Below are 27,588 nucleotides of genomic sequence, written 5' to 3'. Positions count from 1 at the left end.
GACCGGTACCCACATAGCTCAGGATGGACTCCTGAGCTTCCTGCCATTAATTCCAAAATGCTAGAATTACAAATATGATCCTCCATACTGTACTTCCCCTCCTTTTCTTGTCAGAGACAGGATCTCACTATGTAGCCCTGGCTGTCCAGAACTCACCATGTAGGCCAGGCTAGCCTCAAACTCACAGTGATCTCCCCCTTCTTCATCAGGGTCTTGCTATACAGCTCTGGCTGCTCTGGAACTTGCTATATTGCCCAGACTAGCCTTGAATTTACTTCCTGCCTTTGCCTTTGGCGCACTCAGATTACAGTGCCAGATTACAGACCTGGTAGACCTGAAGGGTTTTGGTTGTTGGTAGTGTTTGATTGGCTTTTGGTTGTTTTGAGATAAATGGCCTCAAACTCATTATGTAGCCGAGGACAACCTTGAATCACTGATCTTTCTGCCTCTGTCTCCCAAATGTTGAGATTACCATGAAGGTTTAAAAGCCCCAATGTCTCCTTCTTGGTTATGGTTAACCCATTGGCCTGACATTAGAAGCTTCCATAACTGAATCCCAGTAATCTTCATCCTCACAAGATGCTGTGGCTACGCTGGCCTCTATCTCTCCTGTCTGCCCAATTTAGCACAGCCATGGGACAGGCATGCAGGGGGAGCTGGATAACTGTAAACAGCCCACTGGCACCACAGCCTCCTGTAAAACCTGGCGAAGACTTTCTGATTGTCATAAGACAGACGGATGAGTGGACAGATCGACAGATGGTGGAGGGACTAGGCAGGGCTGAGCATGTTTCGCTCCTCAGCTCACTTCTGCTTTCGGATGCCATTGGCCTCCTCCCAGGAAGCTGTGGGCAGTCCTCAGGGAGGTGCAGTGAGGATCTGCTTGCCCTTCTGTGGGGGGCGTCTGAGTCACTGTGCGGTGGTATTTAGAGAGCAGCTCTCATCCCTGGCACCTTCTCTGATGCTGAGGGGGTTGTTCGACCTGGAGGCACCCCCCCCCCCGTGAGACTGCTAGGCTGTGATGTCACCAAGCCTCTCTTCCTAGGAACAAACCCTACTAGCCTCTCGCTACTTTGATCTCACCTTCTGTCTGCCCGGCTCTGGAGGATTCTTCCTGCAGTCACTTTACCCCACTACACAAACCTGTAGCCATGTTGCCACACAGTCCTCTGCCTTAGACTCTTCCAAGCTTCTGTCCCCCAGTGTCCCTCCTCAAGGAACACGTCCTAAGTCAACCAAAGTCTTTCATGTGTCCCAGGCCAAAAGCAACATAATGTGTATCAGCTCAATAGTAGCTCCTCACGGTCCTGAGAACTGCTCCTGACGCCTACAAGGACTGAGTTAAGCACTCTGCGTGATAAACCCAGGCCTTCTTCATAACTGTGATACTTATTTGACAGGAGGGGAGCTGAACAGTGACTCGCTCAAGGTCACACCTCAAGGTCACACCGCCAAGCAGGGGTGGAACTTGGGTTTTAACCCAATTCCTAACCGCCCACTGGCGCTATACTGCGAGTAGAAAATTAGACTCTCAGCAGCACATGAATAGAGGGCTGGTGGTTAGTTGTAGAGTCTTCTAGAGTTATGGGGTACTCTGGGGGTGGGGTGGAACATCCACCACTGAGAGCCAGCCACTCAGTGTTCAGTGTGAATCATACAGATGAGGCTCCAAGAACACAGGCGACCCTTGGTCTTGCAGAGTCCGTCTCAGAGGCTCAGGATCTGGACTCCTCTTAGCCTGCTGCTGGGCAGTGGGTGTAGCTGTCAAGGTGCAGCACCTTGGAGGTGTCCTGTATCCTCCCCGTTGGATCTAACCCCTTTCCTCTTGGTTGCTGACGGTCAGAGGTTGTGTCAGCAAGTTCCCTTGGTCTCTGGATTCCAGCAGGGTGAGCCACGGGGGTCACCAGAAGAAAACAGAGATCAGAGAGGGTTCGAATGTTTACCTCCCAAATCATATCTTCAGTTTCCCCGGGGGCCGACTATACACTCTCATGAGAGAATACAGCTCCTATGAAGGTGACCCTTTCATTTGGGACCCAGAATTCACTTTCCTCTCATGTTTTTTTTTTTTCAGTTCCTGGGGTGGGCCTCCCTTCTCATTCACAAACTCATGGAACCATGCCACCACTGAGGCCACCTCTCCCCGACCCATTCCAAAGCAAATAGCAAATGAGCCTGCCATTGAACTCTCTCCCAGATCAGCCAAATGAGCGGGCCATCTTTCTTCTTGCCAAGACTCCATGCTGACAGATGTGGAGACGGACAGTTAGTTACTCACTGCCCTTGCATGATAGGAAGATTGAAACCTGTACACAGCGGTAACACAAAGCTGGTTCTATCCCTGGCCATTCTCCTCTACAGTCATATTCTGATCGGCTCTTCAGCGCCCCCTGTCATCCTGTCTGGTACTGCAGCTCTGTCCACCAGCCCAGATGTCAGCTTCCCTGACCGGTTTCAGGGAACCCAGGGCACCTCACTGGCCCAGCCCCACTTACCCTGGAGATGCCAACGATCTGTTCATCTGGCAGCAGACTGATGCGCATGAAGCAGGACTCGAAGGTGGCCTCCTCGCGCTCCAGGAGGTCCTTGCCTTGCAGCACTGCCACGTGAAGGGTGTGGGAGGCTGCGTCGTAGTCCATGCTCACCTCCACCTGGCCCAGTGTGAAATCCTGCCCAAAGGTGTTGCTCACAGAGGAAATGGAGTTCAAAGAGTCAGCCGATTGTGACTTGCGGAGAGTACCATAGGGGGCCAGGTCCAGTTCCCGACCCATCAGCTCCAGGCGTCCCAGTTCACTGATACTCTCAAAGGTGTCCTCGATACTGAGGCTGCCTTTGCGGCTGGATGGTCCCTGAGTGTTGGTCCGTTGGGCATTCCATTGAGGGACTCTCTGTGGGTGAACAAAAGGGACAGGGAAGCATTACATGGGTCACGGGCACCATCTCTAGGGGACAGCAGAGATGTCCTTTGCCTGTTTGCTCCTTTCACAATACGAGCCCAGGGGACTATTACTTTGTTTCTTTTTCTCTCAACACAGGAACTTGCTACATATCTCTGGCTGGCCTGGAACTCAACACAGGAACTTGCTACATATCCCTGGCTGGCCTGGAACTCCTGGCCCGCCTGCATTAACCCCTGAGTGCTGGAGTTAAAGTCATGTACTAACCACATCTAGACTTTCCTCTCTTTAACCAGAATGGAAGAAAGCATTTTCTTAAATACTTTTTTTGTTGTTGTTGGTTTTGGTTTTTGGTTTTTTGAAACAGGGTTTCTGTGTAGCTTTGGAGCCTTTCCTGGAGCCAGCTCTTGTAGATCAAGTTGGCCTTAAACTCACAGAGATCCTCCTGCTTCTGCCCCCCAAGTGCTGGGATTAAAGGTGTGTGCCACCACCACCTAGCTTTAAATTACTTATTTGTTGTGACAAAATTTCATACATAAATATGTCAGCTGCAATGGCATTTATAAAAAGGAAAAGCTGGACCCCAGTGGTGGTGGTGCACGCCTTTAACTCCAGCACTCGGGAGGCAGAGGCAGAGGCAGGCGGATCTCTGTGAGGCCAGTCTGGTCTATGAAGCTAGTTCCAGGACAGTCAGGGCTGTTACACAGAGAAACCCTGTCTCGAAAACCAAAAGAAAAAAAAAAAAGGAAAAGGAAAAGCTGGGCTGGAGAGATGACTCAGAGTGGCTCAGAGGTTAGAGCTCTGGCTGAGTTCAATTCCAGCACCCACATGGTGGCTCCCAACCATCTACAATGAGATCTGGTGCCCTCTTCTGGCCTGCAGGCAGAACACTGTATACATAATAAATAATGAAGAAGAAGAGGAGGAGGAGGAGGAAGAAGAGGAGGAGGAGGAAGAAGAGGAGGAGGAGGGGGAGGAGGAGGAGGAGGAGGAGGAGGAAAAGCTGCTGGATGTGGAGGAGCACATTTTCCCCAAAATGTGGGAGGTAGAAACAGAAGGGTAAGGAGTTCAAGGTCAGGTTCCTGAAAGCCAGTCTCAAGACCATCAAACAATATTAACTAAATGTTCAAACGAAAAGGACTAGGTTAAGGATCATGGATTACATCACTCCACAGTTGGTTGAGTAGCCTCAAAGGAAGATCACAAAAACCTAAGCCAAGCCGGGCAATGGTGGAGCACGCCTTTAATCCCAGCACTCGGGAGGCAGAGGCAGGCGGATCTCTGTGAGTTCAAGACCAGCCTGGTCTACAGAGCTAGTTCCAGGACAGGCTCCAAAGCCACAGAGAAACCCTGCCTTGAAAAATCAAAAAAAAAAAAAAAAAAAAAAACCAACCCTAAGCCAAGGGCCAGAAAGACGACTTGGCAGGTACAGGCGACGGACACCAAGCCTGAGCTGGATCATGATGGGAAGAGAGAACCTGTCTCCTATAAACTGTCCTCTGACCTCCACACGCGCACCTATGCGGCCTGAGACAGGGTTTCTCTATGATGAAACAGCCCTGGCTGTCCTGGAACTCACTCTGTGGACCAGGATGGCCTCGAACTCACAAAGATCTGCCTACCTCTGTCTCCTGAGTGCTGGGGTTAAAGGTGTATACCGCCACTACCTATGACTCTGTCTCTTGAATACGAAGAATAACAGGCGATGCCACCACCCCCAGCCTCAACTGCTTTCTTTCCTTTTGTTTTTGGGACAGGGTCTAAGTACCCCTGGCTAGCCTGGAACTCACTCATAAAGACCTGCCTGCCTTTACTTCAGAGGTCTGGATTTAAAGGTGTGCTCTACCATGAGCAGCCCCCAAATAGCTTTAGTAAGATCCTAACTCTGAGGACAGTCCTTTTGTCAGTTTTCAACATGTGTTGCCAAAATGCTTCTTGGAAAAGTTGTCCCAGTTTGCACTCTCGTAGCAGGGACCCACCAATGAGTGAGCATCTGATCTGATAACAGAGTCATACTGTGCTCTCTGGAACTCTATGTGATGCCTGAAACACCCTCTGCCAAGCACGGAATGATCTCAGCTTCAGCAGTATGTATGAGAAGCTTAAAGTAAGTCTTAGGGCGGGAGACACCGCTCAGTGACAGAGAGCACTAACTGTTCTCCAGGAAGACGCAAAGGTTCAACCCCCCTTGGACACACGGACACTTGGAGGCTCATGACCACTTGTACCTCCAGCTCCAGGGGACCTGATGCCCTCTTTGGTCTCCTCAGGCACCAAACACGCATGTGGTGCACAGATATACATGCAGACAAAACCCTCACTTTTTTTTTTGTTTGTTTCAAGACAGGGTTTCTCTGTGTTGCCCTAGATGTCCTGGACCTACATCTGTAGATCGGGCTGGTCTTGAACTCAGAGATTCACTTGCCTCTGCCTCCTCAGTACTGGGATTAAAGGTATGTACCACTACCACCTGGGGGGGGGGTGAGAAGGGGAATTAAAAAAAATCTTACAACACCAGGCGGTGGTGGCACAGGCCTTTAATCCCAGCACTCGGGAGGCAGAGGCAGGCAGATCTCTGTGAGTTCAAGGCCAGCCTGGTCTACAAGAGCTAGTTCCAGACAGGCTCTAAAGCTACAGAGAAACCCTGTCTCAACACCCTCCCCCCAAAATCTTACAACAGACAAACAACAAAAAAAATGAAGAAAAGTATAGCATCCCAAATAATGATCAAGTTTTACACATTACAGAGAGGCACAGGCAAGAAGATCACTACAAATTCAAGGCCAGCTTGGTCTACATAGTGAGTTCCAGGAAAACACAGTAAGACAGTGTCTAAAAACAAATCCCAAATAATAAATAAGCAAGTAAATAGTTGTGTAGTAGCATTGTAAAAATGTTTTTCTATTATTTGTATTTTCCTCTATTTTTTTACATGATATTCTTAGAATTTTTGCTACATTTTATTTATTCTCTCTCTGTCTCTGTTTCTCTCTCCCTCTGTGTATGCATGTGTGTGTGTGTGTGTGTGTGCGTGTGTGTGTGATGGTGTGATGATGTGTGTGAACCTCAGTTTGTGGGAAGAGTCTGTTCTCTCCTGCCACGGCCCCAGGGACTGAACTCAGTTATCAGGTGTAGGAACAGGTGGGCATGCCAGTGTACCCTCTGAACCACCTCCCTGACCCACAGGAAAGTCTTCTGAGACAAGGTCTTACTGTGCAGCCTGGACATCATGGCTGCCTTTGACTCATGATCTTCCTGCTTGAGCTACCGAAGGTGTAGGATTACAGGTGTGTCACTGCTCATACGACACAGGTGCAAACTGTCACAGCTAGTCTCAGATGATGTGGGGTTGTTTTTAAGATTTTTGTTTGTTTGTTTTTTGGGTTTTTTTGAGACAAGTTTTTGGCTGTCCTGGAAATCATTCTGTAGACCAGGCTGACCTTGAATTTACAGAGAGCCTCCTGCCTCTGCTTCCAGAGTGCTGGGACTAAAGATGTGCACCACCATACCCGGCTTCGGCTGTGATTGTTTTTTAAAACTGTGATCAATCCCTTACTCGACATCAAACATTTATTCAACAAGCCCAGGGTTAGGAGTTGTCGATCTGCAGGGGTGTAAGAGAGGTCTGACCCTCAGAATGGATGGTGGGACGTGGATTTACGCAGGAGCGGAAGCCTCACCTTCAGCTTAGCCTCCACGTAGGCCTCTCCATACTTCTGCTGCAGGTACCTGTAGTCATAATTAGGGAACGGAGAGGGGCTGGGGAAGCTCCCCGATGTCCAGAGCTTCCACAGACTCACAGCCGCGATTCCAAGCAGTGCCAGGGCCCCGGCAGCGTAGACACCCACCTCCCAGCCAGGGGGGCTCTTGATGACTGCAAGGCAAGGACAGCGTCTCATTAGTGGGGTACAGAGATCGCCAAGGGTGCTTACACACTTACATGCTTTGTGTGCTTGGCTTTTTTATTATGTGAGCATGCATGTGTGCATACATACGCCCGAATGGGTGAGCATGCACATCTGTGTGAATGCACAGGAAGGCCAAAGGTCATCCTAAGTGATGTTCTTCAGAAGCTGTCCACCTTTTTTGGACACAAGTTCTGCTAGCTGGCCAGCAAGCCCCAAGGTTTGGAATTACAAACACATGTCATCCCGACTTCACGTAGAGGATGGGGACCAAACTCAGGTCCTCAGACTTGCATGGTGACCATTTCATTGACTGAGACACCTCCTCCCAAGGCCCTGTTTTCTGGTTTATTTGTTTGTTAAGATAGGGGTTCATTTCCAGGACAGGCACCAAAGTTACAGAGAAACCCTGTCTTGAAAAAAAAAAGAGAGAGAGAGAGAGACAGGGGTTCATGCTGCCCAGGCAGGCCTCAAACTTGCTGTGCAGCTGAGATGACTTTAGCTCCAATCCTCCTTCCACCTTCTCAGGGCATCACCCTACCTAGTGATACTATGTACTATACAATGTCTATTGAGAAGAAGAAAGCAAGATGGCTCATTGAGTAAGGTACTTGCCACCAACTGATGACCCGAGTTTGACCCCTGAGCACCATATGGTGGAAGAGCACAACCAACTCCCATAAATTGTCCTGTGTCCTCCACACGAGCGCCATGGCATGCCTACACACACATATAAGCCACAATTCAATGAGTAAATACATACATATGTAGTAAATACAAATTTAAAAAAGAAAATAAAAATTTTTATTTAAAAAATTTATACTGTTGTAAGACTTGGTATGAGAGCCTACAAATTTAGTGCTAAACACTCTGATTGTTTTTTTGCTTTCTTTTTTGAGGCAGTCTTGCTATGTAGCCCAGGCTGGTCTCATATTCTAGGCAATTCCTTATTTCTTTTTTTTAAATTTATTTATTTTTAAGTGCACTAGCTTGCAGGTCCGTGAGGAGCTACTGGATCCTCTGGAATTGGAGTTACAGACAGTTATGAGCTGCCATGTGGGTACTGGAAATTGAACCTGGGTCCTCTAGAAAGGCAGACAGTGTCTTAACCACTGAGCCATCTCTTCAGCCCCACAATTCTCTAGTTCAGCCTTCCAAGTGTTGGGATTATATATGTTCGCCACCACATCCAGTTTAAACACACTCTTGAGATCTCTGCTTCTGCTTCCTCTTCCACAAAACCATACGTTTCCACTGGGAGCCACTTGGCCAGAGCAGAAGAAAACCCTCACATGGTGGTTAGATATCCCTCGGGCTTCAGAAAAACAGAACTGCTCTTGCTTTCGTGGGTTCCCTGGCTTCAAAGTCCTCAGAGGGCCTCTCGCTTCAAAGAATCAAAATGGCCTTTCCCTCCTGGGGAAAAGGATGAAGATTCTGAGGAGAAAAAGAACTGACTACCTGTGCTTTAAGCCCCACTTAGAACAACCCAACACCCGTCAGTGGGTGAATGGTTAAGCCAAATAGTGACACACTCATGTACGGGACACGGCGCAGTCACTCCAAGAATGTTACCTGGAAATAACAAGGTCAATGCTAAGAGAACAGAAAGCAGATGAACCTTGAGCACACCCTGGTGGCTGTGAGAAGCTGGTCACAGGGACCACATGTGTAATTCTGTTACAGTCAGCCTCTGTCTGTGGGTTCCAGCCCCCTCCCCGTAGCCTCTGCTCATCCTGAATAACGGATTGTGCAATCAGGCTGTAACCGTCCTGACTTCAGACTTCTGTTTCCTGTATCTTTATTCCCTTAAGAGAGTGGGGCAATGAATATTTACTAGGACTGACATTATATTAAGTATTAGGAGTCACCTAGAGATGGCTGAAGGCACTCGGGAGGGTGCCTAGAAACTGTGCGAACACTACATCATTAACGTGGTCATCTGTGGACTTCAGTATTTAGTGGGGGTCCAGGAATGAAGCTCCTGAAGGTACTGAGGGACAACTACATAAGAACTGTTCAAGCCACATGCGGTGGTGGCGCATGCCTTTAATCCCAGCACTCAGGAGGCAGAGGCAGGGGGATCTCTGTGAGTTCAAGGCCAGCTTAGTCTTACAAGAGCTGGTTCCAGGACAGGCTCCAAAGCTACAGAGAAACCCTGTCTCGAAAAATAAAAAAACAAAAAACAAGCAAAAAAGAACTATTCAAGAGGTTGGAGAGAAGGCTCGAACATAAACTGCCCCTTGTACGGCCTGAAGGCCTGAGTTCAGATCTCCAGCGCTCTGACATAAAAGCCAGGTGCAGTGGCTCATGTTGTAACCCTAGTGCTGTAGACAGAGACAGGTGGCTCTCCGGAGCTTGTTGAGCAGACAGTCTAGCCAACTGGCAAGGCTGAGGAGAGACTCTGTCTCAAAACTAAGGTAGAGAGCAAGGATGGAGGAAGACACTCACCAACTCATACACTTCACACACACATATACACTAACTCATACACTTCACACACACACATACACTAACTCATACACTTTACACATACACATAAAAATAATAAAAAAGCTACCAGGCTAAGAGATGGCTCAGCGGTTGGGAGCACTGACTGCCCTTCCAGAGGACCCAGGTTCAATTCCCAGCACCCACATGACAGCTCACAACTGTCTGTGGACCCGACATCCTCACACAGACATACATGGAGGCAAAACATCAATGCACAAAAAATAAAAATAAATTTAAAAAATAATAAAAACTGTTTAGATATAGTAAATGGGGGTAGTTGAAGGGATAGAGTTTCTTTTTGGGATGATGAAAATATTCTAAAAGTCCACTGGATGTTCATTATCCTAAAAGCTACTGCTGTGCATGTTTTAAAGTGGCGAAGTCCATAGTTGATGCTTTTGTTTTCTGAGACAAATTCCCATGCATCCCTCCCAGCTTGGCCTAGAGCTTGTCACACAGCTGGAATTGAACTTCTGTTTACCCTGTGTCCACTTCCCAAATGCTAGGATTAGAAGCCTTTCCCGCCATGCCCAGTTAACTGGACAGTAGTTGAATTTATTTTGTTTTGAGATAGGGTCTCACTATGCAGCTCAGGCTGACTTCAAATTTGTGATCCTCCTGCCTCAGCCTCCTGTGTGTTGTGATTGCAGGTATGAGCTCCAATCCCTAGCTTATACAAGTGGATTTCACTTCTTAGTAAATCTCTAACCTCAAATCAACACACCAGTTCCACTTAAGCAAGAGGTGGCCACAGGCTGTGCTTGGCCTCAAGAGAAACCAAAGGCTCTGTTCCTCTGCTGACCAGGGCATGGCTGTCACCACTGGAATCTCTGTTCCCACACATAGCAATTTAATCCCTCAACCATTTCCCTGTGAATCCTCACCTTATACAGTGCATGGGCCACGACAGGACCACACGTGCTCAAGGATGTGGTCTCACCCTGCTCAGGAACCTGTCTCTGATGTCCTAAGGAAACCACCAAGATGTTTCATGTGGCAAGCGACAGTGGAGCCAGATAGGACTCTAAGCCATTTCTAGTACTATTGCGTACTCAACTCAAATGGGGAAGCTGAGGCTTGGGGAACTTAAAGAACTTTCCCAAGGCCACAGAACTGAAAGTGAGTAGAGCTAGGCTGTGTCTCCAGCACCTGACTCCAGGGTAAGAATCAGAGCCACACCTGGCTCAGCTCCCTCGGAGTGGCAAGGTGGAGATCTGTGGAGGGATGGAGGGTCTTTCTGAGTGGAAACCGAGATCTAATGAATACATTAAAATAAAGAAACAAGAAATAACAGAAGCAGGGTGGAGTCTGATCGCTGAACGTTGGATGTACATACATGCCAGCACCTTGGAATAGGGGAACCAGCACTGAGTGGGCAGGCAAACAGATACATCAAACAGGATGCTGGAAACTCTGCTGGGAGTGCAGGAAGGCTGAGATACGTGGAGGAGCAGGAAGTATGGCAGCGCTGGCTAGGTGGCTCAGCAGTTAAGGGTATTGGCTGCTCTCCCAGAGGTCCCCGGTTTGAATCTCAGCACTCAGATGGTAGCTCACAACTGGCTATAACTCTAGTTCCAAGTACCCTCTTCTGGCCCTTGTGAGCAGCATGTTCATACAAGTAGTCCAGACATCCCTGCAGGCACAACAGTCATATACACAAGGTAAAATAAAATAAGAAGAATGGCAGGCTGTGCAACAGGGGTTAGGAGTTGTGGGCCAGCAGAAAGGAGGTATTGACAAATGACCTGAGCCCAGTGGAAGGGAGAGAACAAGGCACCATGAACCAGAGGGGCTCCTTGTCTCTGCTCCCCAAAGCCCAAGAAACCAAAGGACAGGGCTGGACCTTTAGCCAGACATTCCTCCAGCAATGAGCACCCTCTGGGCTCAGGTACCTTGGCTCCAAGGTACATCCCCATGTCACCAGCCTCTCTGGGCGTCAGTGTCCTCCCTGGGAGACTGGAGGTGACAAACGTCCCTCATTCAGTGGTTCCACCCAGAGGATGTATTATTTGAAGGGGAAAAATCCCAACATATGTTATGTCTCATGTGAGTCACTGCTTATTTATAACAGAGGAGCTCTGAGAGCATCCTGAAGGTCCCACGGAGGGAGCTGCTGGGGGTTGGCTGTTCTGTGACTGGCAGGAATATCATTGGCTTTTGAGAATGACAACTTAGGTCATTAGGATGGAGGTGATAGGAACATTGCCAGCACTAAGAAAAAGAAGTAAAATCATTCCTCAACATGATAGATTTTAATATAAAAAGATCACACAACATAGGGACAAGAGCTTGCAGGCTGGTGTTTCAGTCAGATGTGGTATCAGGTGCGAGGAATTCCAGCACTTGGGAAATGAAGACACAGGATCAGGAGTTCAAGTCATCTTCTGTTTATTCTAGACTTTTCCTGTGATATAACAGGAGCCAATTGAAATCACAACCAAAGCATCTAGAGGGTCCCAGGCCCAGACAAGACAAGATTCTGGAACGTCCTCGGAGTCTGCAAACTGGGGGTGGGATGGGAAAGTAACTGGCCCGCTGGGCCACATCAGGCCAGGCAGGAGGGGGTCTGTCTAGAATTCCAGAAGAAAGTAGAATTCCAGAAGAAAGGTCCACAGTCCCAAACATATCCAGGGGCACAGCAGAGTCAGGCACCCTTGCATGAGAGGCTCTAAGGGACTAAATTTTCAGTGCTGGTTGGTAGAACTGGGGAGAGCTAGGGTTAGCAAAGCTAGGGACAGGGAAAGAAAAACTCAGGCAGGTGGCAGGGAATGGTAATGAATACCCATTAAATCGACAGATTCTATGGAGTACCAGGAGGGACAGTGGGTACGTCAATGGAAGTGAAGCCTACGCTAAGACTGAGAGGGACTCCTAACAGTTTTTTTTTGGGGGGGGGGGTGAAGAGTTACTTTATAGATCTGGCTGTACTGGAACTCATTATGTACACAAAGCTTGCCTAGAACACACATTGGCCCACCTGCCTCCGTCTCTGAAGTATGTGGATTAAAGGCATGCACCATTACACACAGCCTAAACTTTAATCCCAGCACTCAGGAGGCAGAGGCAGGTGGATCTCTGTGAGTTCGAGGCCAGCCTGGTGTACAGAGTGAGTTCCAGGACAGCCAGGGCTGTTATACAAAGAAACCCTGTCTCAAAAACAACAACAACAACAAAACCCAAAACAAAAGACATACACCTGGTAATAGCTTTCTTACTGTGTGCTAACCCTTCTTGCCAGGATTAGCTTAAGCTCTTCCCATTGGCTCCTTGAGTCCTGAGAGCCATGCTGTTCCATTTCAGAAGAGGAAGCCGAGGACAGAGGAGAATCCTATGATTGTCTGGCTCTGGATCTGCACTCTGTAGGTTTCCACCTGAGACACAGGTCTCAGCCAGGCAGAGTGGGTAAGACAGTCAGATCCAAACTGGGAGAGCCGTGACACTGTCAAAGGCCACACCGTGTTCTCTGTGTGAAGACCAGTGGGACTGCAGATGAAAACTGAGGCTCTCTGGTTGGGGCCTAAGAAAGGCTGTCGCTGCCCCACCCTGAAGTCCAGCCCCGGGTCAGTGGGGCCTGCACTGGTGTGACAGGGAGTGCTGGACTAGGAGGTTAGGAAATCTGGGGTCACATCCTGACCTGTTACTGTCCCTTTGCTCACTAAGGCTCACTCCTATTGCTGTCAATAGGGAGGCAGACATCTGGAAGAAAGACGGCAGCTGTGTATCAGCCATGACAGCACTTGTGAGCAGGACTGTGGGAGTATGATGGAGTATCTAGGTCATCTCCCAGAACTGAAGAAGGGCAAGGGTGAGTCCCAGACTCTCGTCATCCTTGACCTTAGTAAGTGCAGCATTGTCTAACACGGACAAATTCCAGGAGGGCCCCAGACGAGTAGATTCTCTGTCACAGGCTTATCCCCAGGGATTGGTACAACAAAGGTCTCACAGGGAACCCCCGTCTCAGACAAAGGGAATCTTTTTAACAGACATGTTTCTAGGTGTGGTGGCACATGTCTGTAATCCCAAGATTTAGTGAGTAGAAACAGGCGGATCATGAGTTCAAGTTCATCCTTGGCTACACAGAGAATTCAGGGGTCCAGGACTGGGGAGAGAGCTCAGTGCTCAAAGCGCTTGTGCAAGGGTGAGGCTGAGAGTTTGGAGCCCCAGAGTCCATAGAAATGCTGGGGTGGTGGGCGTGACAAACGCTTGTCATTCCAGCCTTGGAAATCAGAGCTGGGGATTCTCCGGAGCAAGCTGGCTACTGAGACTAGCCAAATAAGCAAGTTCTGGATTTCACCGAAAGACTGCCTGCCTCAAGGAATAAGGTGGAATACTACTGACGGATGATTCTGGGCATCAGTGGTGCCAGTGGTGGCTACCACATGCACACACATGTGCACAGACATACCTCCTATGTATGCCCACACATATTCATACATGCATACAAACACACACACATACACAAAATGCAAAACAATTGTTTTTGAAGCCATCTTGGGCTACATGAGATCATGTCTAAGAAACAAACAAAACACCAATAACAAAAAACACACAAATCAAACCAAAGAAATGGAAAGAACCCACTGTAGTGAAAAGACAAGGAGACCACAAATGGGTCTCAGGATGCTGTCCCCAGGGCTGTGTGGCCTAAGGAAGAAGGCTGCCCTTCTCATCCCACTGACACTTCCCATCCCAGGCTTGGTGCAGTTCCTGAGGCTGTGGTCCTCAGAGGTCTTGTCTGGGGGACTCACCGCTCAGATGATATTCTGTCACATCCACGGCCATGCTGTTCCCTGAGGTGACGGGGACTGAAAGGGAAAAGAGTCAGCCGTGAGCAGGGTTCAGAGCTTCGCATCCTAGCTCAGGGCTTCAGTGCGCCTGTCGCCTGTCGCTTGAGCTGCTCAAGAGAACTCGGCCCAAACGATTGCTACTCTGTTTCCCCATCCCCTGTCCCTCCTCCTCCTCCTCTTCTTTTTCTTTTTTCTTTTTGGTTTTTCAAAACAGGGTTTCTCTGTAGCTTTGGAGCCTGTCCTAAAACTAGCTCTTGTAGACCAGGCTGGCCTCGAACTCACAGAGATCCGCCTGCCTCAGCCTCCCGAGTGCTGGGATTAAAGGCGTGCGCCACCGCCACCTAACTTCTCCTCTTCTTCTTAAGATTTATTTATTATTGATCCAGAGGTAGTGGTTTATGACTTTAATCCCAGCACTCTGGAGGCAGAGGAAGGAGAATTTCTGTGTGTTCAAGGCCAACTTGGTTCACAAAGAAAGTTCTAGGCCAGCCAGTGAGTCATTCTCTATCTAAAAAAAAAAATAACTAATTTTATGTGGCTGGGTGTTTTTCCTGCATGTATGTCTGTGCACCATGTACAGGAATCAGACGAGGGCGTCAGGTCCTCTGGAACTAGAGTCACAGAGAGTTGCTAGCTGTCATGTGGGTGCTGCAGGAACAAACCAAAGTCTTAACCTATGAGCCATCTCTCCAGGCTCCCCATCTCCTCCCACCTCCCTTTTTGTTTTTTTGAGACAGACAGCCACCCTAGCTGTCCTGGAACAGGCTGGCCTGCAACTCACAGAAATCCACCTGCCTCTGCCTCCCAAGTGTTGGTATTAAAGATGTGCACCACCATGTCTGGTCTCTCCTTCCACTCCTTTTCACCTCTCTCTCCTCCACCTCTCCCTTCTCCTTCTTCTTGAGACACGGTCTCACTGTGTACCCCAGGCTAGCACGGACTCTCCATCTTCTTGCTGTGGCTGCCTAAGTGTGGGGATTACAATCACTACCACATGAGCAGGGTGCTTCTGTTCACGACATTTTCAGAAGCAGTGTAATCCCAGGACATAGGAGGTAGGAAAATTATTATGTTGAGGACAGTCTGGGCTACATAATGGAACCCTGTCTTAAGCAAAACGGTATTTTAACCTTTTGGGGGAAAGGGCTGAAACAGGTTCTCATGTAATTCAAGATGGCCTTGAATTTGCTATGTAGCCAAGACTGGCCTTGAACTCCAGATCTTCCTGCATTTTACCTCTCAAATGCTGGGCTTACATATGTGCTCCATTACGTCAGAGCAGACATCAGGACAGAACAGCCCTGGGATCTGCCTGTCCGCTGTCTTGGTGTCTGTCTTCCCCCATCCCCGTGTTCCACCTCTCCCTTGACAGTTACAAGCACACTGCTACATCTGCTGTTTTTGATTTTTGTTTTTTTGTTTTTCAAGACAGAGTATCTCTGTGTAGCCCTGGCTGGCCTCAAATCTACAGAGATCTGCCTGCTTCTGCCTCCTGAGTGCTGGGATTAAAAGTGTGTGCGACCATCACCCGGCTACATCCTGCTTTTTCTGTGGGTGCTAGGGATCTGCGACCTGGTCTTCCTGATTGCACGGCAGACATTTTGCCTCCCCCCCCCCGGCTCTCCCAGTCTCCCAATGTCTCCTATCTCCCAGTCTCCCAGCATCTCCTATACCCCAGCCTCCCAATGTCTCCTTTTAAACATTCTAAAACTCACTAGGAGTTGTCAGATAAAGCATAGGATGCCCTTGGGCATAAAAATTTCAGATTCACTTTTAGTATAAGGCCCAAATACACATGGGACATATTTATGTTAAAAAATGGTCCATGATTCAGTGTGCTGGGTGATGGTGGCGCAAGCCTTTAATCCCAGCACTTGGTGGACAGAGGCAGGCAGATCTCTGTGAGTTTGAGGCCAGCCTGGTCTACAGAGTGAGTTCCAGGATGGGCTCCAAAGCTACACAGAGAAACCCTGTCTCAGAAAACCAAAAAGAAAAGAAAAGGAAAAAAAAAAAGATTCAATGTTTACCTGAAGCGCCAGTGTTAGCAGGTGTTAGCCTTTGCCAGCTCTCTCAGCCCTGCCTCATCGCCACCCTAAAGCAACAGCTGGGACTCGAGGCTGCTCATTAGGGCAGGCCGCCTAGACCTCAACTCAGGTTCCACATAGCTTCGAAAAAAGTCAAAAATATTGAATTCCCTCAGTATTCTGCTCTCAATCTCTCCCTGAGTAGGATGCTTTCTTCTCTGCCCACTCTTGTCTCCTGGGTTCCATGAGCCACTGAGGTCTGTATTATTGTAGATTAAGACCTGGGAGCTCATACAAGCCATTACCTGGACTCAGAAGACTGCTTATTATTTTATTATTATTGTTGCTAAGGAGTTAATCTGGCTTGGGGATGTGTTCTGAGTAGGTGGAGAGAGGAGGCTCTGGCATAGGAGACTAGAATGAGCTGTACTCATTTCCCTTCTTTTTTTCCCCCAACGTAATATTTTTATTGATTATTTGGAAGTTTCATATAATGCATCCTGGTCACATTCAGTTCCCAGTCTTCCGAGGCCCACTCCTCTCCTTGTGACTCCCCCCCCACACCAGTAGAAGAAAAGAAAGAAATATATACCAAGTCCAATTTTGTGTTGCCCATTCACTCACTAGAGCATGGTCAAACTCACAGTGGCCAGCCCCTCAAAGAAAACTGAGTCCTTCCCCACCCCTGCCAGAAGCCATCCGCAGTTTAGAGCTACACTTCAGATCTCCCATCACAATTGTTTGTTTTTATTTTATTTTATTTTATTTTCGAGACAGGGTTTCTCTGTAGCTTTGGAGCCTGTCCTGGAACTAGCTCTTGTAGACCAGGCTGGTCTCAAACTCACAGAGATCGGCCTGCCTCTGCCTCCCGAGTGCTGGGATTAAAGGTGTGCGCCACCACTGCCTGTATCCCCATCACAGTTTTTAAGAGTTCTCTTCAGTGGCTTCCTGACTAAACTTTTTTTGGGGGAGGTGTGTGCGGGGGGGTCTGTCCTTATTTCACTCAAGGGTAAAGAAGGCTAAGTTACCTTGCCTCACTGCGGGTTTCCTTGCAGTTCATAAGCACTGGACACCCCTGACATCCCCCACCTCCCTACCCTCCCCACACCCCCTCCTTCCTACCCCTTCACCTCCCCACCCAGGCAAGGTAAGCGAGGGGAGGTCAGAGCCATAGAAGGCTTGCTTGGCTCTGGGCACCTGTCTCCCTTTCCAGCAGGAATTCTAATTAGGAATGGTGGGACCTTCCATCTTGTGACGGCTTAGTTTTATGTCTACTTGACATAAGCTATCGTCATCTGAGAGAAGGGAGCCTTGATTGAGAAAGTACATCCATAAGATTGAGCTGTGAGCAAAGCCAGAGAGCATTTTCTTAATCAGTGATTGTTGTGGGAGGGCCCAGGCCATTGTGGGTGGTGCCATCTCTGGGCTGGTGGTTCTGGTTTAGCAGACTTAAGCCAAGGCAGAGCAGGCCAGTCAGCAGCATTTCTCTGTGGTCTCTGCGTCTGCTCCAGCCTCAAGATTCCTTCCCTGCTGGAGCTCCTGCGTTGGCTTCCCCCAGTGGATGGTGACTCATGGTGCACAAGCCGAATAAACCCTTTCCTGCCCTAGTCATGGTCTTCATCATAACAATAGAAACTGCAGCTCTTTAAAGACAGCCAGACAGTGGCTGGAGAGGGAGAGGTGGCTCAGGGTGGAAGAGCATGGCTGCTCTTCCCTGGGTCTTAGCCTCAGCACTCACTTGGCAGCTTACAACCTTCTGGACTCCAGTCCCCAGGATCCAGTGCCCTCTTTTGACTTCCATGGGCACCAGGCACACATTTGGTACACATACTCACATGCAGGCGAAACACTCATACACATAAAAGAATAAAATAAATCTCTCAAAACTTTTTTTTAAAGAAAGGCCAAAAAATATTGTTTGAAAAAATTTAATTTTTAATCACATTTTGTTTGTTTATTTAGTTAGTTAGTTAGTGTGTCTGTGTATGTGTGGAGAGCAGAGGACAACTTGCTGGAGTCAGTTTTCTGTTTCCACAATGTGGGCTCCAGGGACTGAATTCAGGTCTTCAGGTTCCGCAGCACGCACCTTTACCTGTGAGCCATCTCACCAGCCTCTTGCTTTGTTTGTTTGGTTTGGTTTTGAGACAGAGTCTCACTCTGTAGTCTAGTGTGGCTTCCAGCTCACTACGTAGCCAATGAGTACCTGGACCTTCTGACCCTCCTGCCTCTGCCTCGTAACTGCTAGAATTACACCCACTCAGAATTAAAACCTGTACTAACTTTTTGTTGAGACAGTCTCCCATGCCATGCCCGGCTCAAGCTCCACACAACAGCTGACAATGACCTTAAACTTCCAGTCCTTCTGCCTTCTCCCCTCCCCCGAGATCTGGGGTTACAGATGTGGGCCACTATGCCCAGTTTTACTTGATGTTAGGAACTGAAACCAGGACTTCAAGCATACAAGGCAAGCACTCTACCAACGAGCTACTGGAGGAGCAGAACGAACTCCATTTGAGAAAGAACTCCATTTTAGACAGGACCTAACTAGGGGGGGTGAATGCAGCCCAGCCAAGTCATGAACATTCCCAAGAAACTGCCTACCCTGGTCAAAGTGACCCACCAGGATGTCCAAACAACATCTGCTTGGTTCAAACGCCCTTGTAGGTATCTGATTAACCACTGTTTTGAAATTCCAGTACATTCCAACCAACGAATTCGAAAGTTGTATACTTTTACCCAATCCCGACACGGCAAGGCTTGTGCTACCCTGCCCTGCAGTTTCCCCTTTAAAATCCCCTTACCCTGAAGCCTTGAGGTTGTTCTTCCCGACCCGCTGCGGCAGTGTATTGGATTACAGTCCAAGTTAGCTAACTTGTACTCAATAAACCCCAGTGTGTTTATATCAGATACTGGCTCTGTGGTGGTCTTGCTCGGGGGTCCTGGGACACAGGCATAACACTACATCCCTAATACGCATTAATTTTGAGACAGAGTCTCATTATGACACACTGGTTGGCCTTGACCTGCTAGGCTCTGCGGGTGCCCTGTTTATCCTGTGGGCAAGCTGGAACTACAAGCACATGCCCACATGCCTAGCTTGTTGACTTTTTAAAAAAATTTTAAATAAATATTATCGTGCATTGGTGTTTTGTCTGTGTAAAAATGTTGGGTCTCTTGGAACTGTAGTTACAGACAGTTGTGAGCTGCCATATAGGTGCTGGAAATTGAACCTGGGTCCTCTGGGAGAGCAGTCAGTGCTCTTAACTGACCCATCTCTCCAGCCCCCTTTGTTTTTGTTTTGTTTTATTTTTGAGACAAAGTTTCTCTGTAGCTTTGAGCTTGTTCTAGAACTCATTCTGTAGACCAGTCTGGCCTTGAACTCACAGAGATCTACCTGTCTCTGCCTTCTGAGTGCTGGAACTAAAGGTGTGCGCCTCCACTGCCTGGTTAGCTTGTTTACTTTCAAGTGTAATCAATTCACACACGCAAAGATGTCCACACAATTCAGGCACATTGGGCCTTGGCTCACCAACCTTTCCAAGCATTCTGTAGGCTTTCTCTGAGATCAGGGTTCAGTGGGAGAGTGAAGCTGAGACTTTAGGCATCTTTTTTTTGGGGGGGGGGTAGTATCTCCTGCCTTTGCTTTGGAGTCAAGATGTTGGTCCTGCACACAAGTTGGTCCTAGGGTATGTGGCCTTGTGATGCAGGGCAGATGTGGTTTTGTAGCTGGCTTCTGGTTTCCTGATGTTGCTCCCAAGTTGATGAGATAAGAGTTGTCATGGTGATGGGAGGCAGTGCTAAGACAAAAAGACTTCACCCATCTTGGCTTGTGTGAGCCCCAGGCTTGAGATAATGATAAGAGCCAACCTCCCTGGGCATATCTAAGCACCAAGCACAGTTCTAAACATCTATGCATATATGACCTCATTTAACCCTCTTAGCAAGGCACTGAAAAGGGCACTAGAATCATGTCGGCTCTGTTACCAGAGTGCTGTGGAGTTAACGTGCCACATAGCTAAGACGTATTCAACCAAGGCTGCCTGGCTCTGAGCTCCTAATCCCTGTGTCTTACTGAACGTATACATAGATTTCCCAGAAAGTTGTCTAAGAACTGTAGGTTACAGATGGCTTGCTGTACAAGTCTGGGGCTGTCCTAGCCCCAGCAGAAGTGGCTTTGGATATAACACAGTGTATGAACACACATTCCAGTCTGCCCCAGCCTGGCTGCGACCCTGATAATGCTGTAACTGCATATATGCCACAGGCTGGCAACAAAAGGAAAAGACTAAGCAGAGCATGACACACGCTACAGCGTGTGGTACCAGCAGACCCTCAGAGGGTATCAAGTCTCTGGCTCTGGCGTGTGTGTTGGGGTACGGGTCAACCAATGTTATCCAGCCCAGGCTCCACAATCTTAACATCTTGCCACGGGAACTGCGGTACCTGGGAAGGTATAAATGACTGCTCAGTGCACCCCCAGGTAGAGCTTCCAGCTGCACCCTGCTACAGTGGGCTTGAAGTCAGGGCACAGCTGCCTAAGTAGAGAGAGGAAGAAATAGGAAGATCCACAAGATCTTCCAGGGGATCAGCCTAAACCCCACGTCAGCTCTGGATTTCACATTAGCCCCTTTACTCTCTCTCTCTCTCTCTCTCTCTCTCTCTCTCTCTCTCTCTCTCTCTCCTCAGTAGTACCATCTATAAAGGGGCTAAGACTGGCCTTGGAATGTAGATCCCTTGGTAGAGTGCTTGCTTAGCAGGCAAGAAGACCTGGGTTTGGCTCTCCAGCACTGAGTAAAACTGGGTGTGGTATTTACACCTGTAGTCCTAGCACTCAAGAGGTAGAGGCAGGAAGATCAGAGTTCAAAGTCATGACCAGCAAAGAATGAGATGGCGTGGCAAATATTAGCTGCTGTGGTTCCTGGCCTGGCCAAAGTACAGAAAGAGCCCCCTGGCTCCCAGTCTGTGCAGAACAATCACGGGGCAGCACTGCCGATCTGCTCATGTGTTTGGTTTGTTTAAATTAAAGTGAATTGTATGCTGTGTGTGTTTGTGTGTGTGTGCGTGTGTGCGTGCGTGTGTGTGTGTGTGGTGTGTGGTGTTTCAGACAGGAAAAGGAGGGGTGCTAAGTGTATAGGTCAGCAGTAGAGTGCTTGTCTAGTGGGTGTGAGGTTCTGGGTTCTGTCCCTGGTGCTGGAAGAGAGGGAGGAACAGGGAAGGGAAGAGGCATTTCCAGCGGGTCTGCACTGCACCCCTGCCCCGTGATTATACAGTCTCATGCTCCTGGGATCAGACCCGGCCCCTCCCACTCCACCACTCACCTGCCAGAAGTATCCTTATTCATAAGCTAGACTTGAAACGAGCTCAGCAGAGTGGGCACCCGTGTCTAGGGCTTCTGTTTCAGCAGCCATAACCCCCAACCCAGAACCTTCTTCCCCGTGCCCCCAGATACTCTGGGCAAATCTTGTTATACTCAAAGAAGGTAGTAAATGGGCCCGGCACAGCCCAGCAACTGCATAGGAAGCTGCACACACCGCGGGTCTACGTCTGCAGCAAATGCCCTTCTTAATGACTTTAGTCACAACCCGAGAGACCCTTGGCTCTATCTCGCCTCCAGCAACACCAGTGGGTTTCTATTGGCAGCCCAGAGGTTGCAGCTTTGGCTAGGGCTTGGGTGCTGACAAGGCATTTGTAGGCCAGGGCAGCCAGTGGCCAGAGCTGGAACTTCTGATGGGCAGCAGGGGCCAGCTGGGGTTGCTCCAGGCCCTCATCTGAGCTAAGACTACGCATCTTCCTCCTTGAGCACCCCTCCGTACACAGCCTACAGTCAGTCCCAGTATCCACTGCAGGGAGCAGTGTTCATTGAGAACAGCCCCCGCTTCACAGTTCTCCCCAATACTGCCTTCACAACACCGTGTGCCGAGTGCTTAACTAACCAAGTCTAGTGTATAATTGGTGCTCATCAGACCCCGTGACTGAATAATGATGTGGGAGTGATTTCTTATTAATAAAGAAACTGCCTAGACCCATTTGATAGGCCAACCCTTAGGTAGGTGGAGTAAACAGAACGGAATGCTGGGAGAAAGAAGCTGAGTCAGGGAGTCGCCATGATTCTCCCACTCCAGACAGACGCAGGTTAAGATCATTCCTGGTAAGCCAGCTCTTGGGCTACACAGATTAATAGAAATGGGTTAGATCAATATGTAAAAGCTAGCCAATAAGAAACTGAAACTAATGGGTCAGGCAGTGTTTAAAAGAATACAGTTTCCGTGTAATTATTTCGGGTAAAGCTAGCCATGCGGGCGGCCGCGTGCCAGGGACGCAGCCCCGCCGCTTCGTAACACAACAGAATGGCGCCCGACGTGATGGACTAAATCCACTTAAAAACCTGAGAAGGCTTAAAAATAAGTGAGAGAGACTTTAACACAGATTTTTGCTGTTTGTTGGTGGCGTGCTGTAGAGAGATTTCCTGATTCGGCAACAGCAACAGAAAAAAAAGCTGCGTCATTTTAAAGTGCGGCTTCTTGGGACTGTGCCGCCAGTGCAAACTCTGGCTTTAAAGCATTTCAATGGATTTTATGGGACTGGATGTTTGTGTTCCCGCTTGGGATCGGAAGGAGAGTGCTCTCAGTGCTCCCCGCCTGCACCTGGGCAGATGGCAGAATCAGGCTTAGGCAGGCGGAATAGCATGGTGAAAGAGACGTGTTTTCAGACTGCGCAGTGCTCTGCGTGTCAGATTTGGTTGTAACTTGGATAAAAAGAGTTTCTGTGCTGCATGCTCAGTCTCAAAATTAAACTACTGAGTGCGGCTCCAATGAGGACTTGCTGTGTGCCTGGAACTGTGCACAGCTCAGGGGCACCAAATGGATCTGAGGCAGGAGAGGCTGCTCCTTGCTGAACTGTGCTGGTCTCAGGCAGTAACTACCGTAATTACCATAAAAACAGCGCAGTTAAGGTTTCAACTGGGCAGGACACAGGCGGTACCGTATTACCTGTACATGGCACAACTTAAGTTTTTAACAACTGCTTAACATTTTAAGAAATGCTCCTGGATAGTAAAAAAAATGTTACAGATTCACAATAAAACAGATTCAGACATAAAAGACCACACTGTTGGATGAATGTACATAGGCTTCAGAGAGAGAAAAAAAAATAGAAAATAAACTTAATGGTTTAAAAAAAAAAGAGGTAAAGTCTTTAAAGAGACAAAATACAGATAGTTAAGAGATTAAAAGAAATAAAGAAAAATAAGCCACGTAAAAATGGAAAATTCACAGAGAGTCTGGATTATGTACATTGTGTTTTCTTTAAGATTTTTGACTATGAAGGAGCTAAGTACAGAGAGACATTTCATTCTATGGGCTGCCAAATGGAACCAAAACGGATATCATGAGGGTATGACTTCAGAATTTGGGTCTAAGGATATGATGCTTTGGAAAGGGTCTTCTTTTGTTTTCACAGAGGACCAGACCCTGTGGATTGCATCTATCCCGATATGGTATGATAGACCACGACCTCCTGAAAAGTTCCTGTGAACACCCTCAAGAAATTACTTCACTCAACTGCCAACTGAGATAAACCTGGCACACAGGTTACACCCTAAATGATCTGATTAACAGCGCCCCCATTCAGCAGGAAGCAGTTTGGAGAGAAAAAACTGCGCCCATGTTCCCAAAATATTGTTTGTAAATGTTCTTTTACATTTAAAGGGGGAAATGATATAGGTATGAGTAATTTGCATTGGTGTGGATTTTACAGTCAATTTTGTTATATGTATATGTATTTCTGATCTTGATTAAGGTATTGTGATTGTGTAGTTCATTTAAAAATGTAATGTATAATTAAGAAATATAGGTTAATGGTTAATCATCAATAATAGTCAAGCTTGTAGTCATGTTAGTTAGATTTTCTAGATATATAGAGATACATTTCAGTTAGATAGACATTCTTCATATCTTTCAAAGACTGCAGAATATGGCATTTAATGTTTTAATAACTTAGGACTTTTCATGACAATGAGACATATCTGCTCCTGGTGGCACCAATCTACTTCGAGGGAAGATGGGCATCGAAGAGGATCCTTATGGAGTTGGATAGCCATTTGGACAAGAAACTGCTCTTGCCTGGACTGTTGCATAAAATGGACACAGAGAACCCGCAGAGAGAGGACTGCTGAACTTGCCTAAAGGTGAGACGGTCTTTTGGGGTTCATGACTCATGAAAAAGTCTGCGAGACATTCTGCAGAACACAGCAGATAGTGACTGAACTGTCTTTGAAATTTTCTGCTTCATGGAAATGTCTGCTGGATACTATGGGCCTAAAGGCTGAAGATGGATGCCCCAACCATACAAAAGAACTTTGGGTGACTGTCCAGGCAGCAAGATGTCTCTGTCATTTCTAGAGTTTTCTTATTTCTTGTTTACTTAGGTAGTATTATATCCTTCCGGAGTCTTTGATGGAGTTGAAAAATGAATAGATAGTTATAGTTTTCCTTAGTTATGATAAAAGATAAAATAGATATAAATATTGTAACTGTAATTCTTACTTGATAACTGTTTTACTATATGTAATTTTACTATGTTAAAGTTAAAGCCTTTCTTTTTTGTCTAAACAGAAAAAGGGGAAATGATGTGGGAGTGATTTCTTATTAATAAAGAAACTGCCTAGACCCATTTGATAGGCCAACCCTTAGGTAGGTGGAGTAAACAGAACGGAATGCTGGGAGAAAGAAGCTGAGTCAGGGAGTCGCCATGATTCTCCCACTCCAGACAGACGCAGGTTAAGATCATTCCTGGTAAGCCAGCTCTTGGGCTACACAGATTAATAGAAATGGGTTAGATCAATATGTAAAAGCTAGCCAATAAGAAACTGAAACTAATGGGTCAGGCAGTGTTTAAAAGAATACAGTTTCCGTGTAATTATTTCGGGTAAAGCTAGCCATGCGGGCGGCCGCGTGCCAGGGACGCAGCCCCGCCGCTTCGTAACACAACAGAATAAATTACTGGATCCCTGTTTCATAGACAAGGAAAATGGGGGTCACACACATCCCAGTGTAGCAGCTCTGGGCTCCGTATGAAGACTGGCTCTGGACCTAAGCACTGGGCCACCATGCTGCCTGCTGACCGGGCCTTGCAGGCCATGGGATGGTTGGGAAGCACCAGCATCCTACTATGCTGGAACCTGACCATGGCAGAGGCTCCCTCCTGAGCCTGTTAGAGAAATGGCTTTCCAGGAATTCTGTGTGTAGAATCTGGGACCCTGAGCTGAGCCCCTTTTCTCTGCACTTCACCTCCGTCTCCCTGCTCAGAGTCCTCAAAACACAACCAGCAGAGTGTTGGTTCCCTTTACCTCGATACCAGCAGGTAATAAGAAGGAGGGGAGGGGCCTTACGGGGGCGCCTCAGTCTATTGGGTTGTGAGTTTCTTGTGGGACCTTTAGGTTTGAAAACCTTTGCAAGTGCATGTACATGCCTCCCCCGCAACACTTTCTGAGATAACCACATCCTGGTGCCATCCCCCAGACACCCGCAGAAACCATAGTACAGACTGGCTGGGGGTGGGTGGCAGCTGACATTGGGTACCTACTGTGTGCCAGCATCTACCAAGGACTTTCTCCCTGCAGCCCTGGAAATGGCGGAGGGGTGGCCCAGCAGCTGAAGCTCCCTCCAGCTTTGCCAAGTGTGAGAAGTAACTTGCCCAGGATCACTAACAAACGCTTAGTAGGTTGAGGCCAGGATTGGATCCCAGGCTGGGAGTGTCTACTCTTCGGGGCTGCTTGAGAAAGATTTCAGATTATACCGTGAGGATGGGAGACAGGGGTGGGGTGGGGGCTGGGGAATGATTGTTCATGTCCTGGCCTTACTGGGTGGGCTGTGGGGTTTTTTGTTTTGTTTTTCGAGACAGGGTTTCTCTGTAGCTTTGGAGCCTGTCCTGGAATTAGCTCTTGTAGACTAGGCTGGCCTCTAACTAACAGAGACCAGTCTGCCTCTGCCTCCCCAGTGCTGGGATTAAAGGCCTGCGCTTTAGGTGGGCTGTGTTAACACCTAGGTGGATCTCCTTCCCTTGTGGAACCTCAGATTTCCTTCCCTCCTGTCTAATCAGAGGGACCACTGCTGCTGCTGCAGCTCTTTAAACCCAGCACCGCGGCTTGACAGTCCAGGTGCAAGTTTCCCAGGTTCTTCCCTACGGATGCGGACTCACCGACTGTAAGGGGAGACGCAGTCACTTAGCGACACGTTGGCCACCAAAGAGAGAGGCTCAGGGCCCCTTCACCCACAGTGCCGTTTGTTGCCCCCATGTTCAGCCCCAGTCTACAGACAGCCTCGAGGAAGCTAAAGGTACCCCCTTAGGCTCTTCCCCCAGCCTTCCTTCCCAGGCCTCCTGAAGATGAGATGCGCTGCGCCCCCTGCGATGTTGACAGTTCCTGCAGATTCTCACACTCCTCAGCATATCTGGGGACTGGAAGTTGGGGGGCCTGACTAGGGCCCCCCCCCTGAGGGATGTAAGTCCAGAGCACAGGCAGTTAGGATAGCCAAGGTGCTGAGTGTGAAAGTGAGGGGTGTGTATGTTGTGCGGGCTCAGGGGAGGCGTGTAAACAGCGGGGTGAACCGCGTGTGCGCACACGGGGGCCGGGCGAGCCGGCACCAGGCGATGCGCAGTGCACGGAGTGGCTGGGCCGGGGAAGGGCGCCCAGCGTGCTCTGTGTCCCGCGTCGCTGTGCCAGAGCGGCGCGGGGGTGCAGACGCACGGAGTGTGAGGGGCCCTGGATGCCGGGCGCAAGAAGAGGTACTGTATGCGTCTGTCCGTGCCCAGGGCGCCTGTGCCTGTCGCGCTCTGGGGGTAGGCCGGGGTGCGTACTCACCCCGGGTTCCTCCGTGGGGCCGCGGGTCCGACTCCCGTCTCTGCCTCTGCTTGGCTGCTCCAGTGCCGGCCTCGCGCCGTTGGCTAGCACAGGAACTGGACTGCCAGCCGCTACGCCACCCCTGCAGTGTCGCAGGCACCCGCCTCGCGCCGAAGCCGCGCTGCACGGATCAGGGGCTCCGCGGGGCTCGGCGGCCGAATGGAGCAGCGCCGCAGTTCGGGCACGCTCCCAGAAGCCCGCCGCGCGCTCCCTCGCGCTCGCCCGCCTGCCCGCCCGCCCGCTCCTTCTTGAATTTAAAGTGACAACCCCGAGCGCTCTCTCTACTCCAGGGAGCGGAGCGGCGCAGTGAGAATCTGAGTCGGAGATCCCCAAGCGCTGGTGGGTCCTGGGTGGTGCCCAACCCCAACCTCACAATTGTGGGTCCATGGACGTGTGGTGGGGAGCCATGCGCCCACCAGGGGTGCCCTTGCTTCCTTTCTAGGCCTCAGTTTCTTTATCTGTAAAATGGACTCAAGGGAGCCACAAGAAAGCCGACCAGCAGGCAGCGCAGCTACTAGTTGTCCCCCTTTCTCCGAATGGCTAATACTCCCTTCCATGATTGAGTTGTAATTCTAGGCTATACCAGTC

At 48.8% G+C, this 27,588-nt stretch overlaps 1 protein-coding gene across 1 annotated transcript in view; it reads right to left on the bottom strand.

Annotated features, from left to right (window-relative positions):
- Syt12 (synaptotagmin 12) overlaps positions 1-27,256 on the bottom strand; it is a 37,061-nt gene extending 9,805 nt beyond the window's left edge. The window contains exons 1-4 of the mRNA XM_041661705.1: positions 26,962-27,256; positions 14,041-14,097; positions 6,578-6,771; positions 2,496-2,888 (exon numbers count right to left, since the gene is read on the bottom strand). Of these exons, the coding sequence (XP_041517639.1) occupies positions 2,496-2,888; positions 6,578-6,771; positions 14,041-14,074 (621 nt within the window). The 5' untranslated portion in view covers positions 14,075-14,097; positions 26,962-27,256. The remainder of the gene's footprint in view (positions 1-2,495; positions 2,889-6,577; positions 6,772-14,040; positions 14,098-26,961) is intronic.
- Between the last annotated feature and the right edge of the window lie 332 nt (positions 27,257-27,588).

Source organism: Microtus oregoni, unplaced genomic scaffold, assembly GCF_018167655.1.
Source record: "Microtus oregoni isolate MIOR12 unplaced genomic scaffold, Mior012 000012F_ref0000307, whole genome shotgun sequence".
Lineage (NCBI taxonomy): Eukaryota > Metazoa > Chordata > Mammalia > Rodentia > Cricetidae > Microtus > Microtus oregoni.
Note: the sequence above shows the minus strand (reverse complement) of the source record. Positions and strands in the feature narration are given on the sequence as shown.